This window comes from Capra hircus, chromosome 13, assembly GCF_001704415.2.
Source record: "Capra hircus breed San Clemente chromosome 13, ASM170441v1, whole genome shotgun sequence".
In the NCBI taxonomy this organism is placed as follows: Eukaryota; Metazoa; Chordata; class Mammalia; order Artiodactyla; family Bovidae; genus Capra; species Capra hircus.
In genome coordinates this window covers 28,866,537-28,881,470 of record NC_030820.1, presented here as the reverse complement: position 1 = coordinate 28,881,470, position 14,934 = coordinate 28,866,537, and the positions used below count along the sequence as shown (strand labels likewise).

At 39.4% G+C, this 14,934-nt stretch overlaps 1 protein-coding gene across 6 annotated transcripts in view; it reads left to right on the top strand.

Annotated features, from left to right (window-relative positions):
• Nucleotides 1-13,132, top strand: part of LOC102176896 (protein artemis) — a 38,652-nt gene extending 25,520 nt beyond the window's left edge. For 5 of the 6 annotated variants that reach the window (XM_005687962.3, XM_013968515.2, XM_018057137.1 and 2 more), the window contains 5 exons: nucleotides 2,394-2,530; nucleotides 3,528-3,582; nucleotides 7,147-7,235; nucleotides 7,735-7,829; nucleotides 10,147-13,132. In XM_005687962.3, coding sequence (XP_005688019.2) covers nucleotides 2,394-2,530; nucleotides 3,528-3,582; nucleotides 7,147-7,235; nucleotides 7,735-7,829; nucleotides 10,147-11,123 — 1,353 coding nt within the window. In that variant the 3' untranslated portion in view covers nucleotides 11,124-13,132. The remainder of the gene's footprint in view (nucleotides 1-2,393; nucleotides 2,531-3,527; nucleotides 3,583-7,146; nucleotides 7,236-7,734; nucleotides 7,830-10,146) is intronic. The other variant, XM_018057134.1, reaches the window with a different exon arrangement.

Sequence of the window (14,934 nt, the reverse complement as noted above, 5' to 3'; positions counted from 1 at the left end):
CATGCCCTCTGCATTGGAAGTGTGGTGTCTTAATCACTGGAGCATCAGGGAAGTCCCTTAAATTTGGAAGTAGTTACGTGTATTGGTGATCCAGTTCCAAATGAATATTTTTAGTATCTTTGAAACTCACTGGTAATTGATTTTCTGATGCCATCATACTTTCTTCTCATATTAACTGCCAAGGATTCAATTTTGAATTTGGCTTTAACAGTTCCATTTTAATTTAGATTGTCATTCAGTGTAACTCAACTACTAATTAGTGACCATCAAATGCAGGGGGTTCGTGTGATCATAATTTTTCTCTAAATTTTTAATCTTGGCATTCAAATGCTGAGTAATTTTTATTTTAGTAAATAGCACATTTATACATTTGGATAATCACTGTAGTAGTAATACGATGTAACTCCATCAGCCACTTTGCCCTAAAGTAAAGCAAAATTAAAAAAAAGATTGTTATTCATACCATGGAGTATTCTATTTCAAACCACCACAGGAGAGATATGAGCTAAGAAATTCTTTTGATGATTGTTCAGCTGCATGTTATAATTTACATTGTAATTTACTTCATCATTTTGTTTGTGTATGTATATATACACACAAACACAGACACACACCATGCAGTTATTTATTGGATGGATAAAAATAATGTTAATACAAAGTAGAAACTGTTTTGTCCTTTTTCTATGGGACTTCTTGTCTTTTCCCCAACACCCCATAAATGTCTTAATTGGCAGATTTCTTTTTGCTTGGTATAGAAAATAGCAAACCACTCCAGTGTCCTTGTCTGGAAAATTTCATGGTTGGAGGAGCCTGGCGAGCTACAGACCATGGGGCTGTAAAGAGTCAGACATGACTGAGCAACTGAGTGCTACACTTTGTATAGTTGATGTACAATATTATATGTTATAGGTATACAATATAGTGATTCAGTTTTTAAAGGTTGCACTCCATTTATAGTTATTATAAAATATTGGCTCTATTCCCCCAGGCTGTACAATATGTCCTTGTAGCTCATTTTATACCTAATAGTTTATACGTCTTAATCCTTTACTCCTATCTGTCCCTCCCCCTTCCCTCTCCCCACTGTTAACACTAGTTTGTTCTCTGTGAGTCTGCTTGTTTTTTGTTATATTCATTAGTTTGTTGTATTTTTTAGATTCTACAAATAAGTGATATCGTATAGTATTTGTCTTTCTGTCTGGCTTATTTCACTTAATACCCTACAAGTCCATGCACGTTGTTGCAAATGGCAAAATTTCATTCTTTTCTTAAGGCACATGATCAGCGTTAGTTGAGGTGATAATGCTCCCGTTTTGTATTATTTTTTTCCTTTCCAACTTTTTATTTTGTATTGGGGTATAACCAATTAACAGCTTTGTGATAGTTTCCGGTGAACTGTGAAGGGACTCAGCCATACATATACATGTATCCATCCTCCCCCAAACTTCCCTCTCATAGCTCATGGCGTATATATGGACCACATCTTGTTGCTTCCACATGTTGGCAATTATAAGTAATGCTGCTGTGATCATTGGGGTGCATATATCTTTTCAAATTAGCATTCTTGGTTTTTTTTTTTCCGGATATATACCCTGGAGTAGAATCACTGGGTCATATGAACACCTTGTCCCTTCATCTGGATTCCACTGTGTGTTAACACCACCATGCCTTCTTCCTGGCAGCCTCATCTCTCTCTCCTGTGTGTGTGTCACCAGCATGCCACACCCCCTCCACCCCCCGCCAACCCATCTGAGTCATGACACTTCACCCTAAACAAGGACATTCTCCTATATGACCACAGTACAATTCTCACACTCAGGAAATTCAGCATCGATACAACACTGTTGGATGTGATATTGTCCATGTTCAAATATCCAGTTGTCCCATTTGTGTCCTTTATGGCTTGTGGAGGGAGGAGCAAGGCTGTCCAGGATTTAAAGAAATATATATTTATTTATTCGGATGCGCCGGATGTTAGCATGGCATATGACCTCTCAGTTACGGCATGTAGGAGCCAGTTCCCTGACCAGGTATGGAACCTGGGCCCCCTGCATTGGGAGTGTAGAGTATTGGCCACTAGACCACCACAGAAGTCCCCAGGATATTATTTAGAATCATGTGTTGCATTCACTCAGATCTCCTTAGTTTCTTTTGATGTAGATCAAGTAAGTCTCCAGTCTTTTGCTTTTCTTTCATCACAGTGACATTTTTGAAGAGTCCAGGCCAGTTATTTTGTGGAATGTTCCTCACTTTGGACTTACCTGTTTCCTCATGTCTGTCTGTCTATTATATATGTCTGAAAATTCATCTATGTTTGTTTTTGAGACCCTGCCTACAAACAGATTTGTTGAAAATGTTAAAACTGATTTTCTGTATTTTTAAAATGTTTTTAGGCAGAGGAATATTTTCAGTGGAATAAGTTACCATGTGGCATTACTTCCAAAAATAAAATTCCACTCCACACAATCAGCATTAAGCCATCTACCATGTGGTTTGGAGAAAGAACCAGAAAAACCAACATCATTGTGAGGTAAGCAAGCAGTGTCTCTGGAGAGAAACCTTGTTGGTCAGTCACTAAGTCATTTCTGACTCTTTGTGACCCCATGGACTGCAGAACACCAGACTTCCTGTCCTTCACCATCTCCCAGAGCTTGCTCAAACTCATGTCCATTGAGTTGATGGTGCCATCCAACCATTTTATCCTCTGTTGCTCCCTTCTTCTCCTGCCTTCAATCTTTCCTAGACTCAATGTCTCAGTGAGTTGCCTCTTCATATCAGGTGGCCAAAGGATTGGAGCTTTAGCTTCAGCATGAGTCCTTCCAATGAATATTCAGGACTGATCTCCTGTAGGATTGACTGGTTTGAACTCCTTGCAGTCCAAGTGACTCTCTTTCAAGAGTCTTCTCCAGCACCACAATTCGAAGGCATCAATTAAATCAATGGTTTAAGTGCAGTCTAGCCTAAACCCACTCCAGTATTCTTGCCTGGAGAATCCCAGGGACAGAGGAGCCTAGTGGGCTGCCGTCTATGGGGACACACAGAGTCGGACACGACTTAAGCGACTTAGCAGCAGCAGCAGCAGCAGCCTAAGCCCAAGAAGAGGATCCATTACAACTGTGGAAAATAACCTCTGAAATTTGAACTCTGTTTGAACTAAAGAAATGCTGCTTCCAAACTATCTATTGGCCAGTATCTCGCAGAGTCTATCTGCATTAGACAGACAAGAGGGTTAGAGCTGAGGTGTCTTGCTTGGCGGGGAGTCATGAATGGATGTTGTAGGAAGTAGAGCCCTTGGTGGAGTAGAGGAGCCCCGCACTGATCATTATGTTTTAGCAGATTTCCTTGATGTTCGCTATTCAGAATGTCTACAAACATTTTTATTTCTGGAAAGGGCTCCCCCTGTGCCAGGAAGAAATTACTGATGGTAGGATGATTTCACACTGCAGTAGCCTACATGAAAAGACTTGACGTTTAGAACTTAGTTTTGATCAAGTGACCTTTAATTTTGTGTTTGCATCTCCCACCAGGACTGGAGAGAGTTCCTACAGAGCTTGCTTTTCTTTTCATTCCTCCTACAGTGAGGTAAGAGGATCCCATAGGCTCAGAACCTTGGCAGCCTTCGTGGCTTCTGGGGGCATCTCTTTTTTCTACTGCTCAAGGTGGGCTGTGGCTTTTCCTAAAGAAATGTGGGGAAGACATCTCAGTGGATGAGGTATGTCACTAAGTCTAAAGGAAACTGCTGATCATCACCATTTTCAACTGAAACATTAAAGAAAACATATGATTAAGGTTTTCTCTCTGCCTTGCTTTCTAAATTTATTTGAAATACCCCACTCCAATTCTGTTTACTTGTCATAAAAGCATCGTAAATCTTACACAGCACATGGAACTATATTCACTGTCTTGTGATGATCTATAATGGAAAAGAATCTGAAGCTGTACACCTGAAGTGAATACAATACTATAAATCAGCTATAGTTTAATAAATAAAAGTTAAAGGCTAACAGACAAAAAAAGTGTCCCTAATGAAGTCATAGTTAAGGTAAAATACTCCATTATACAACACAAGGAATATAGTCAGTACAAGTGGAGTATAACCTTTTAAAATTATGAATCACTACATTGTATACCTATGACACATAATACTGTACATAAACTATACTTCAATAAAAAATTGAAAAATCTTAAATCTTCTTTGAAAGAGTACTTCAATAAAGACTGAAAAAATATCTTAAATCTTATTTGAAGGAGCACTGCAGATAAAACCTCATGATATGCTGCCTTGTACTGGCCAGATTCTTGGCCCCTTCTGGATTTTGATCGTACTGAAAGCCATTTACAAAATAGTCCTCAATATTCAGAAGTGTGGAAGAACAAAGCTGATTGGGGTATACACTCTGTCCTTAGTAGGGATCAGTATAGTAGAATTACTCAGTTGAAGAGGACTTAATATGGTTATGTGAGGATACTTTTTATATAAGATATTGACCTACTAGGATGGGAGCCTGACATACGTAATTTATTTGCAAAATTCTCAAGCATTTCCAAAGTAAATGCTAGCATCTTGCAAGTGCAGGGGTTTAGTAATTTCATATATTGGAGAAAAAGCGCGATCAAAGCTGGCTTTTTATGATATTTTGTCATATATGATTTCAGTTTTTCCATTTCTGCACTTAATGCATTTCCCTGATAATGGTTATTTTTTGTATTGGAGCTACACAGATACAGCTCTGCAGGACTGAGCTGTGGGCATGGTAATGATTCGAACAGTTCCAGTTAATGACATTCTTTAAAAAAAAAAATTTATTGAAGTATAGTTAGTTTACAATGTTGTTAGTTTCTAATGTATAGCAAATTCACTAATGTATAGTGATTCAGTTATTTGTATGTATGTATGTATGTGTGTGTGTATACATTCTTTTTCAGATTCTTCTCCCTTATAGGTTATTACAAAATACCGGATACAGTTCCCTGTGCTATACAGCAAGTCCTTGTTTATCTATTTTATACATAATTGTGTGTATCTGTTAATCCCAAATTCATAATTTATACCTCTGCCGCCCCCTTTCCTCTTTGGTAACCATAGGTTTGTTTTCTATGTCCTTTCTTCTCCCACCCCAAGTGTTATTCTCATTATTTGTGGATTCCTTATTACAAACCCACCTGCTCACTGACACTTGTATGAACCCTTTCATCAGTGTGCCTGGTGCTCTGTGGTCCTTTGCACACATGTACACCCGGGAAGCAAAGGATTGGACTCGCCTGACACGCACATTCCCGACTCAGGTCACACATGGTGGCCTCCTGCCTTCGTGTTTCAGCTCACAGACTGTAAACAAGTGTCCTTTTCACTATTTGCTGCTGCATTTTCCACATTTTTGTGCTTTTGGGGTGATTTTCTTGTTTGAAAGAGCCCCCAGGTGTAATGCTGAAGTGCTGGCAAGTGTGCCTAAGCGCAAGGAGGCTGCAGTGTGCCTTATAGAGGAGGTACCTGTTTGATTTTTGTTCAGTTGTGAGTTACAGAGCCACTGGCCGTGAGTTCACTGTTCATGGACCAACAGTATATATTATGTAAGATATCTTTAGAGAAACTCACATAAAGCAAGATTGTGTATTTGATTGGTTGACAAAGTGCTGTGACTAGAGGCTCACGAGAACCCTATAGTTATTCCACAAGGAACAGCAGTCTACTGTTTGCAGTGACTTTATGGACAAGCAGGAGAGTGTACTGGGTGTCTGCCTCCCTAAGCTGTTTCTGGTGTGTAGGTCTGACCTTCCTTTCTTCATTCTTATTCCCTTCAAAAGCCTCGGATTTCTACCAGCCTCAACTTTGGATTGATTATACCAATCATATAGGTTGTGGGCAGGTAACAATGGTTTTTCACTGCATGCCTGCTCCAAAAGTGCAAATGAAATTGTTTATGAAAAGTAGCCAAAGGAGGCAATGGCTCCCCACTCCAGTACTCTTGCCTGGAAACTCCCGTGGACGGAGGGGCCTGGTGGGCTACAGTCCATGGGGTCGCTAGGAGTCGGACACGACTGAGCGACTTCACTTTCACTTTTCACTTTCATGTTTTGGAGACGGAAATGGCAACCCACTCCAGTGTTCTTGCCTGGAGAATCCCAGGGACGGGGGAGCCTGGTGGGCTGCCGTCTATGGGGTCGCACAGAGTCAGACACAACTGAAGTGACTTAGCAGCAGCAGCAGCAGCCAAAGAATGGATCTTTGTCTTTCCCCTAGGCTTAATTAAGGTTCCTGTTTTGTTTTAATCCAGTTATTAATAATTGCTGAGTTCCCTACCTCTTGTGGTGCTTTACTTGAAAAAGTTGGGTGCTAATACTCAGTCTCCCCATGTGCAGAAATAAAAAAAAATCTTTGCATTGCCATGACCAACTCCTAATAGTTTTATTGAATATTTAACCATGTGCTAGGTACCAGGCTAAGCACTTCACACGTATTATGTCATTTATACGCTTAGATGAAGAATCGAAGAGACATGAGGTAACTTGACTGAGATCACAAGCTCACCAAGATCTAGTAAGTGACAAAGCACAAGCCTGTCTGGGTTGTTAAGATGTTTTGAGGAATGGTGAAAGTTCTTGTTTAGCATTCCGAGCTTTGCAGAGGGTATTCATGACATGACATGTTTGCATGTCACTGTCCTTGTTTAGAATAAATCCTGAGAACAAATTAGGCGATCTCAAAGGTGTAGTTCCTCTTGGTGTATTGCTAACAATTACACATCAGAGGAAAGGAATGCAGTTTGAAGACCTTGTTTCCTTGTGCATATTAAATACTCAGCTAAATCCCAACTTCCTGGAAGGAGAGGTATTTACTATGGGTAAGGAAATTAATGTCGTATGAAGGACAGAATCTCTGAATCCCAGTCATTAGTTAAACTCACACCTTACTGGCAACCAGAATCACTGCTTCCCAGGCCCCACTGCAGCTCGGTGTTAGGGGATCTTTGGGGATAGGGCCTGCACCTTGTGCATCTCTTCTTGAAAGGTCCTGGACACACCTCAAGTGCAGCCGATGTTGGGAGGTCTCTTGAGAGACCTCAGCTTCTCCTCTCTTTGCTCTTCTTTAACACCCAGGGTTTTCATGGGAGAGATAATTGATGCATTTTGTTTTCCTTCTTCCAGATTAAAGATTTCTTGAGCTACATCTGTCCTGTGAATGTCTATCCAAATGTCATCCCGTTGGGCACAACTATGGATAAAGTTAAAGAAATGTGAGTGGGCTACCTGTGGCATTTATGTTGTTGAATGGGATGGACCTAGAGAATAGTCTTGGGCTGAAAGTGGGAGCAAGGATGTGAAACAGGCTGCTTAGGGGCACACTGGCTTTCTTCAACCAAGTGTATTCTATATAACCCTAAAGGCTTCTGGCAATCTGGCAGAAGGAAGCTGCTGCGATACTGCAATTCCCTGAATGCCAGAAGGTGTTCCTCTATTAGTTACTAGTTAGTAGGCTAAGGACCTGCTTTTCTGCAGTGCAAGAACAAAGTTTTGCTCTCCCCAGTCCTACAATTAGATGAGGTCTACTAGGTTGTTCAAATGCTTCTGTTTACCACTTTGTTACAGGAAAGTGATTTTTGATTATTAAACATTGCTTTTCTGCTTTTAATAGTAGTGGCTTCCCCCGCCATAGTCAGGTTTTCATAACCTCTATAACACTTACATACCAGCAGCTTTTCCAACAGGAAAAATAAAATGCTCATATTATTTCAGCTTAAAGCCTTTATGCCGATCTTCCCAAAGTACTGAGCCCAAGTACAAACCTCTTGGAAAACTGAAGAGAGCTAGAACAATCCACCTAGACTCAGGTAGGAAGAATGACTCTGACGTTATGGATATGGGTTTCCCTGCAAGGCTGCTTTTCAGGGTGCTATGGTCTGGGGAAAGCTGTCTTTGTGGTGTCTTCTGAAGTATAAAAACTTAACTGTTGATGAAGTCCAATTTATCTAATTCCTTTTATAGCTTTTGCTTTTGGTGTCATATCTAAGAAAACCTATTGCTTAATCCAAGATCATGAGGATTTACTATCATATTTTATCATTTCTGGGTCAATTTTGACTTTTCCTTATTATAGGTTTTATTTTCTCACCTTTCTACACACCTATTGGATGCCGTAACTACATAATGGTATATTTGATCTGTGTCGTACATTTGTTTTGAACTTTTCCATTTTATAAATATTGTGATGAACATTATATGTTAAGTCTATTTCACAGCTCTATTATTATTGGGTTAAACTGTAGATATTACAGTATTTATATTGTCGTAGCATAGAATAATATGAAAATAAACTTCTAATAGCATAGAAATTTTACTTTTTTTCAGATACATACAGGTGAGTTAATGTGAAAATGGTCTGACAGATTATTTTTAGAGTTGAAACACACCATGATACTGTTATAGTCACTGATTCAGAAGAACATGAAGCTGTCCAGCTTTAGAGGTGATACAAAGACATTCCACAGAAAGGTAACTTTGGCACATTGTGAAGGAGCTATAACAAATGTATTAATCCCTGGCTTAAAATGAAGCCATAACTTGGACATTAGGATGACTACAGATACAGCAGCTAGACATCTTTAAGTCACCGTAAGTCCTTTAGAAGATGAGAAGATAAACAGTTGGTTGTTTGAACAATTGTCAGTTGTAACAGAACCCTGGACTTTAAGAGCTGGGTTTCCTCCCTTAATCGGCCTTTCTGGTTTCTTGACCTTTGCATTGTCACACATCTTCTCCAGGCCTGTCTCCTCAGTGGTAAGATGGGAAGCTTGATGATGGTTCCTATACCTCCCTTCCCTGTTAAAGCAGCTTTAAAAAATGTAGTTTTAAGCTATACCCTTTGTCACTGGGGAAATAGTTAACTTATAATTACCTGCTTCTTAAGACCAGCTTCACCACTAGAATAGTAAGTTACCCTATCCAGTAAGCAGTCTCATGAGCATTCCATTTCATTCTTCAAGCTCAGGTACCATCAGAGGGCAGGAAAATATTTGTTTCCCCTTCCCTAATTCCATGCCATGTCATTTTAACTTATGTAAAGTTCATTCTTTATGTAAGATTTCCTCATTTTCAGGATGTACGTGGACAGGGCTCACTTCAGGCCAGTGCAGCATGCTTGAGACAGTAACGTGACACCAGACGTGGCTTACTCGGTATTTTGGTTAGAGTCTCTTGTTCCCCCCACCCCCTCCACGTCTCTCATGGCCTTGTGCACTTGGCACAGGCTGCATGGCAACGAGCAGACACTGGGTGCTACTCACGGTCCTGGGGGCTGCTGCGATGGCAGGATCAAGGTGCTGGCAGGTCTGGGTCTTGGTGGGGGCCCACTTCCTGGGTTGTACCACCTTCTCACTGTGCACACACATGGCCTTTCCTTTGTGCATGGGCCTGGAGAAAGTGAGAAATCTGCTTCCTCTCTTCACAAAGACACTAATCCCATTGTATGTGTTGCCTCCCCTTCCCGACCATAAGCTAATTATCTTCTAAAGGTCCCACCTCCAAACACCATTGTGGAGTTAGAAATAAAGAATTTTGAAAGGACCACAGACATTTAGCCTGTAACATGCATGAATTATTAACAGATATCAAAAAATGTTCATAGAAGGAAAACTTAAAAAAATTGTCTTTTTATTAAATCAGCCAATGCACTGAACACCTACTGGCTGCAGAGCACAAAGAGTCTGCAAATCTCTCTCCTAGTGTAGATGGTTTCAAAGCTGAAATGATGTAAAGAATCAGCTGTAGAACTTAGAAAATAAATTATTCGGCCCTACTTTCAGGGACTGAGTAGGTCTGAAATGAAACGTAGAAAGCTATTTTATTTAAAAAGCTCTCCAGATAAGAACCACTGATTAAGACTCTGTGGTCTTATTTGGGGAGTGCAGGTCTCTCGTCTCAACTCACTGCCTGGCTTTATGACAAGCTGAAGGCTGGTAGTCAGGTCAAATCGTTCAGGATAATAAGCGGCCTTTTAACTTCTCCAGGAAGAAGAGTGAATTCCCATTATTTGTAATTCTATGAACTTAAAAATGCAGCTAAGTGCTGTAAATTGGATTTTTAATTAAAAGCATGAATTGGTTCCTTCTGCATTCTGTCACCTACACACCTGTTCTGTTTGTCTCACAGAGGAGGAAGATGACGATGGTCTCTTTGATGATCTTCTGCCGGCACCTTTAAGGCACAAGGTTCCAAACCACAAGACTCTTCACCCTGAGGTATTTCCCACGCCTACTATATCACAAAACCAGCCTGAGAAATGGAGAGAAAGCACAGGATGCTTCAAAGCAGAGAGTATGCCAACGGTCCTTTGGGCAAACTTTATAGATTGCGAGGAATCCAACAGTGAAAATGAAGAATCAGAAATCCTAGGATCAGCTCAAGGAGACACGGGTCCTGTCTTCCAGCCCCAGCAGAGGGCCGATGGGGAAGTACCGCAGTGGGAAGTGTTCTTTAAAAGAGATGACGAAGGCACAGACGACTGTTTGGAAAACCTCCCGTCTTCCACAGAGGCAGGGGGCTCCCAGTCCCCTAAGCTTTTCAGCGATTCTGATGGGGAGTCAACGCACATTTCTTCCCAGGCCTCCTCTCAGTCAACACACATATCAGAACAAGGAAGTCAAGGCTGGGACAGCCAATCGGACACTGTTTTGTTATCTTCCCAGGACAGAAACAGTGGGGATATTACCTCTTTGAACAAAGGGGTCTATAGGCCAGGAATCAAAGAGAATATTCCTGCCCCTCAGCCAGAACAAAATGTACTTTGCCTAAATGACACTTATTTGGATTTCAAAAGCAGAGATCAGGATGTAAATACACTTCCTAGTGCTGGAGAAACCACCACTCTAAGCAGTGGGAAACAGATGCTTCAGGAGAAAAGGCCATTGACTCTTAGCAGCAGTGCGGATTCACAAAGCTCTTCTGATTTTGAAATTCCCTGCACTCCAGAAGCTGAGCTTCCTAAACAAGAACATTTACAGTATTTATATGAGAAATTGGCAACAGGGGAGAGTATAGTAGTTGAAAAAAGAAAAGGCTTACTTCATTCTAGAGCAACCACTAAAAAATCTATACTAACAGATACCGGTCAAAATCATAATAGATAAAAATGGAATACTTAGAAATGATCCTATTACCTAAAAGGCAGCAGTAAAGAGGAAATGGATGACCGAAAAATAGAACAGAAAACATGACACAGGAGAACTAAATCCAAACATATCAACTGTTTTCCAGTCGCTGACTTGTGTGTGACTCTCTGCGACCCTGTGGACTGCAGCACCCCATGCTTCCCTGTCCTTCACTACCTCCCAGAGTTTGCTCAAACTCATGTCCAAAACACATCAATAATTACATGGGAACAGGGGAAAAGAAGTAAACCAACTATATACTGCCTATAGGAAACTGACTTCAAAAGACTTGGGTAGGTGTACCAGTGAAAGAATGGAAAACTTTATCCTGTAAACATTACTTAAAGATGCATTGTCTATATTCCAGTGTTAAAAGGTCCAGTTCACTGAGACAGAATCGAATCCTAAATCGATTCTAACACCTAAGCACCTAACAACGTTTAAATACACAAAGTGAAAACAACTGAAAGAAAACAAACTAATACATGATTACAACTATAACAGAATAAGTTTAGAAAAATAAGGATATGGAAGAAGAGAATGGCACCCTCAACCAACTGGATTTAACTGATAAAAGTACACTTCAGAGCAGAATACAAGCTTTTCGAGTTCACACAGGATGATGTTCACCGATGGATCATATCCTAGGTCATAAACACACTTCAAACTTAAATAAGCTTGAATCTATTACTATAAACTGATGGCTACAGAAGAAAGTCAGCCTCTTACCTACCTCAGGTGTTCCATCATCTTTAAGAATGTTGTGGGAAGACAGTGGTAAAATTAAAACCTAAAGAAAATACTTAAAAGGCATTCAACGTCTTTAAAATCCACCAGTAGGTTATGTATGTGCATTTAATATACTTATTCACAGACATTCATAACACTTTGGTTTGCTGATATTTCATATTAAGAAAGCAAAAGCAGAGCTTTCACTTAAGTGGAGTCTTTAAAAATCAATTTGCAGATCAATGAAACTGAAATGCATTATCACCATGCTGCACTGTAGATAAGCCAAAAATAAGTGCTGAATCCGTAAGACTAATTAAGGTTATAGGACAGAATCAGTGGGAGAGGAGAATAAACTGGGTGTTCAGGGGAGCCAATACCAAGTGGACCTAGGAAGCCAGCCCTCTTACTTGTCCAGAAGGGAATTTTCCATTACCAAGTTTTGGGAGAAGGATAAATTAGCCCGTGTCCATTTACATGGGAGGAAAACTGGACAGTGACTTTTAAGTTTCAGCTAAGAAATTGGCACCAGAGAGGGGTAACCCAACGTGATAAGGCTGAGGGCTGGGGGCCTGGTGCTACTCCTTTCTGTTCTTTGAGGAATATGTTGAATCATAATTTACAGCAAGTGTCTCTGTCCTGAATTACTCAACAATTGGTTTATTAATACATACACCAACAGAGACTGGGCTGAGCACCATAATATAGCTGCTGGTGAAGGAGCTGAAGAATGCAGAATTTTAAGGGGACACGGAACCTTTTTTCTAGCTCAGATGCTACCCTGAGTTTTTGATGAAATACACTCTACAGACTCAGTGTGACTGGGGAAGAATTATATATTCTATTTTGCACAGCTCCCCTATGAGTACCATTACCTAAATTCAACGTGAATATAAAGTCACTAGAGATGACCAGTGGCAACTACAAAATGTTTAACTCTCATAACTACAACTGGCCTATTACAGGAACCCAGAGACTTCATTTTTTATTTTTAGCTCTAAAAATTAATTATACTTCATTATCATAAGTCATATAATCAAATATAACTACTGTATACATCTGTACATACTCACTGACCCTTAAGACTTCATCTTAACAGTAGAGCTTATGATCCAAGGTGGGTGTTCAAAACATGCCTGTAAACGTTCTTCTGAATATATTTGTAGTATTTTATAATCACCATCAATTTAATATTCCATATGGCCATATTTTTATTGTTTTAGATGTGATTCGAACATAATAAATGCTAGCTGAATGTATTTAATGGCTAAGAGTACTAGAACAGACTTTGATCAAAAACCCTGCAGTGATCACCGAATATTTTACAGTATAGAATAATTACAGCTAATACTGATAAATGGTACTTCCTCTGTAACAAGGCTTAATTCTTTCACATACTCTTTACTCCTCACAACCACCCTATGAGGTAGGCACACTTACCATCTGCATTCACAAAGGAGGAGGCTAAGGCAGAGGGGTTAGTTCATTAGTAAGATGTGAAGCCAGAACTCAAACAAGACACTCAGGCACCCCAGGCCATGCTCTTAACCACTGTGCACTAAAGCCTCTCAAAAAGAGCATAAAAGTGGATAGGATTAATTACCTGGCTATTTGAGTTTTACTTCAAGAACTGTGATGTAAAAAAAAAAAAAAAAAAAAAAGAACTGTGATGTATAAGTGAAAAAAGTTTCAAAATGCCAAGCTATATTATCACAAAAAAACCCCATGGCTAACCATATTTCCTTAGAGAGGAATCCAGGACTTTTCAGTTTTTTTAAACTAACAGTAGAAACTGATTTTTTTAAAAAAAATCTGCCTGAAGTTGGTCAAATACGTTAAAAGCAGTCAAGTGTAGTTTCTGACTGTGGGGATGCTAATATTAACTGCGGCAGTCTAAGCCCATTTCTTCAGTGTGTTTAGGGAAGACAGCACCAACCTCCTCGACTCATGAGAAGCACAGGAGGACATACACAGGGCCTAAGACTTGCTCAAAGGTTATCAGCTCTAATTCTAAAATTCCTTTGCACTTCCAGGCAGAACTTAGCAAAACTGTTTAAGTACTTGGTGACTAATGCTCAAAAAATTTAAGCATCCATCTACCTTATGCTAAGTAGAAAATGGTACTTTAATATTCAAATACATGAGCCATGACAATAATAAAACTTTCTTAAAAGTAATATTTAAAAGAATGGTATAAACCTTTGGTTAATCTCAGCAACAGGTAGTCAGGAATGCATCAATAATTTTCTGCCCCTTTAGCTTTACTGAAAATGACAGTGAAATATTCAGAAATGCAGCTAAGGCATAATAAAAGAAAACCAAATGCTAAACTAAGTTTATTTTGCTAAGAGAAACTGCTTAACTATAAGTAAGTGCAGTCTAGATTTTGCGCATATGTGGGGAAAAAACCCTGAGCTTACCGTGTGTCAGAATCCTTTTCTGTAGACACGGAAAACAGTGCTTGCTATCAATACAACTTGGAACAGTGGATTAATTTACAGCTTTAACTTGATCTAAATATTGTAAACTTGATCTAAATATTTCCCTTGCATATTTGCTTGATATTGAGAGAACAAACTCTGACAACTTAGGAAACAAGAAGCTAGATGTTGACTTAAAATAGTTAAAGCTCCCAACAGCTTCATTTAGTTTCTATTATTTTACTGCTTAAGTTCAGCTTTTTTAACGACTCACGGTTAGTGCGGGTATTTAAAATGTCAAAAGCTCATTACATTTCTATTATAATAAGGACCAAGTGCAAGTTTACCGAAAATAGTTATTTTTCCCTTTGTTCTCCAGCTTTACATTTCTTTAACACAGAGTAGACAAGATCAAATAACTAGACAGTAAAACACTGACCAATGTTACATCTTGAACCTGTGAGAATTATGATTCAAAGTAAGTCTGGCCCCTGGGAGCAGCTGTAAATTTGTGACTTAAAAAAAAAAAATCACTGACACCTTGTGACTTTTTTTTTTTTTAATCAAGAACAAGAAATGGCACTAAAAAAATATTATTCTTCTTTGGCGCCTCCAAATTTTGGTAAGCAGACATACTCTGA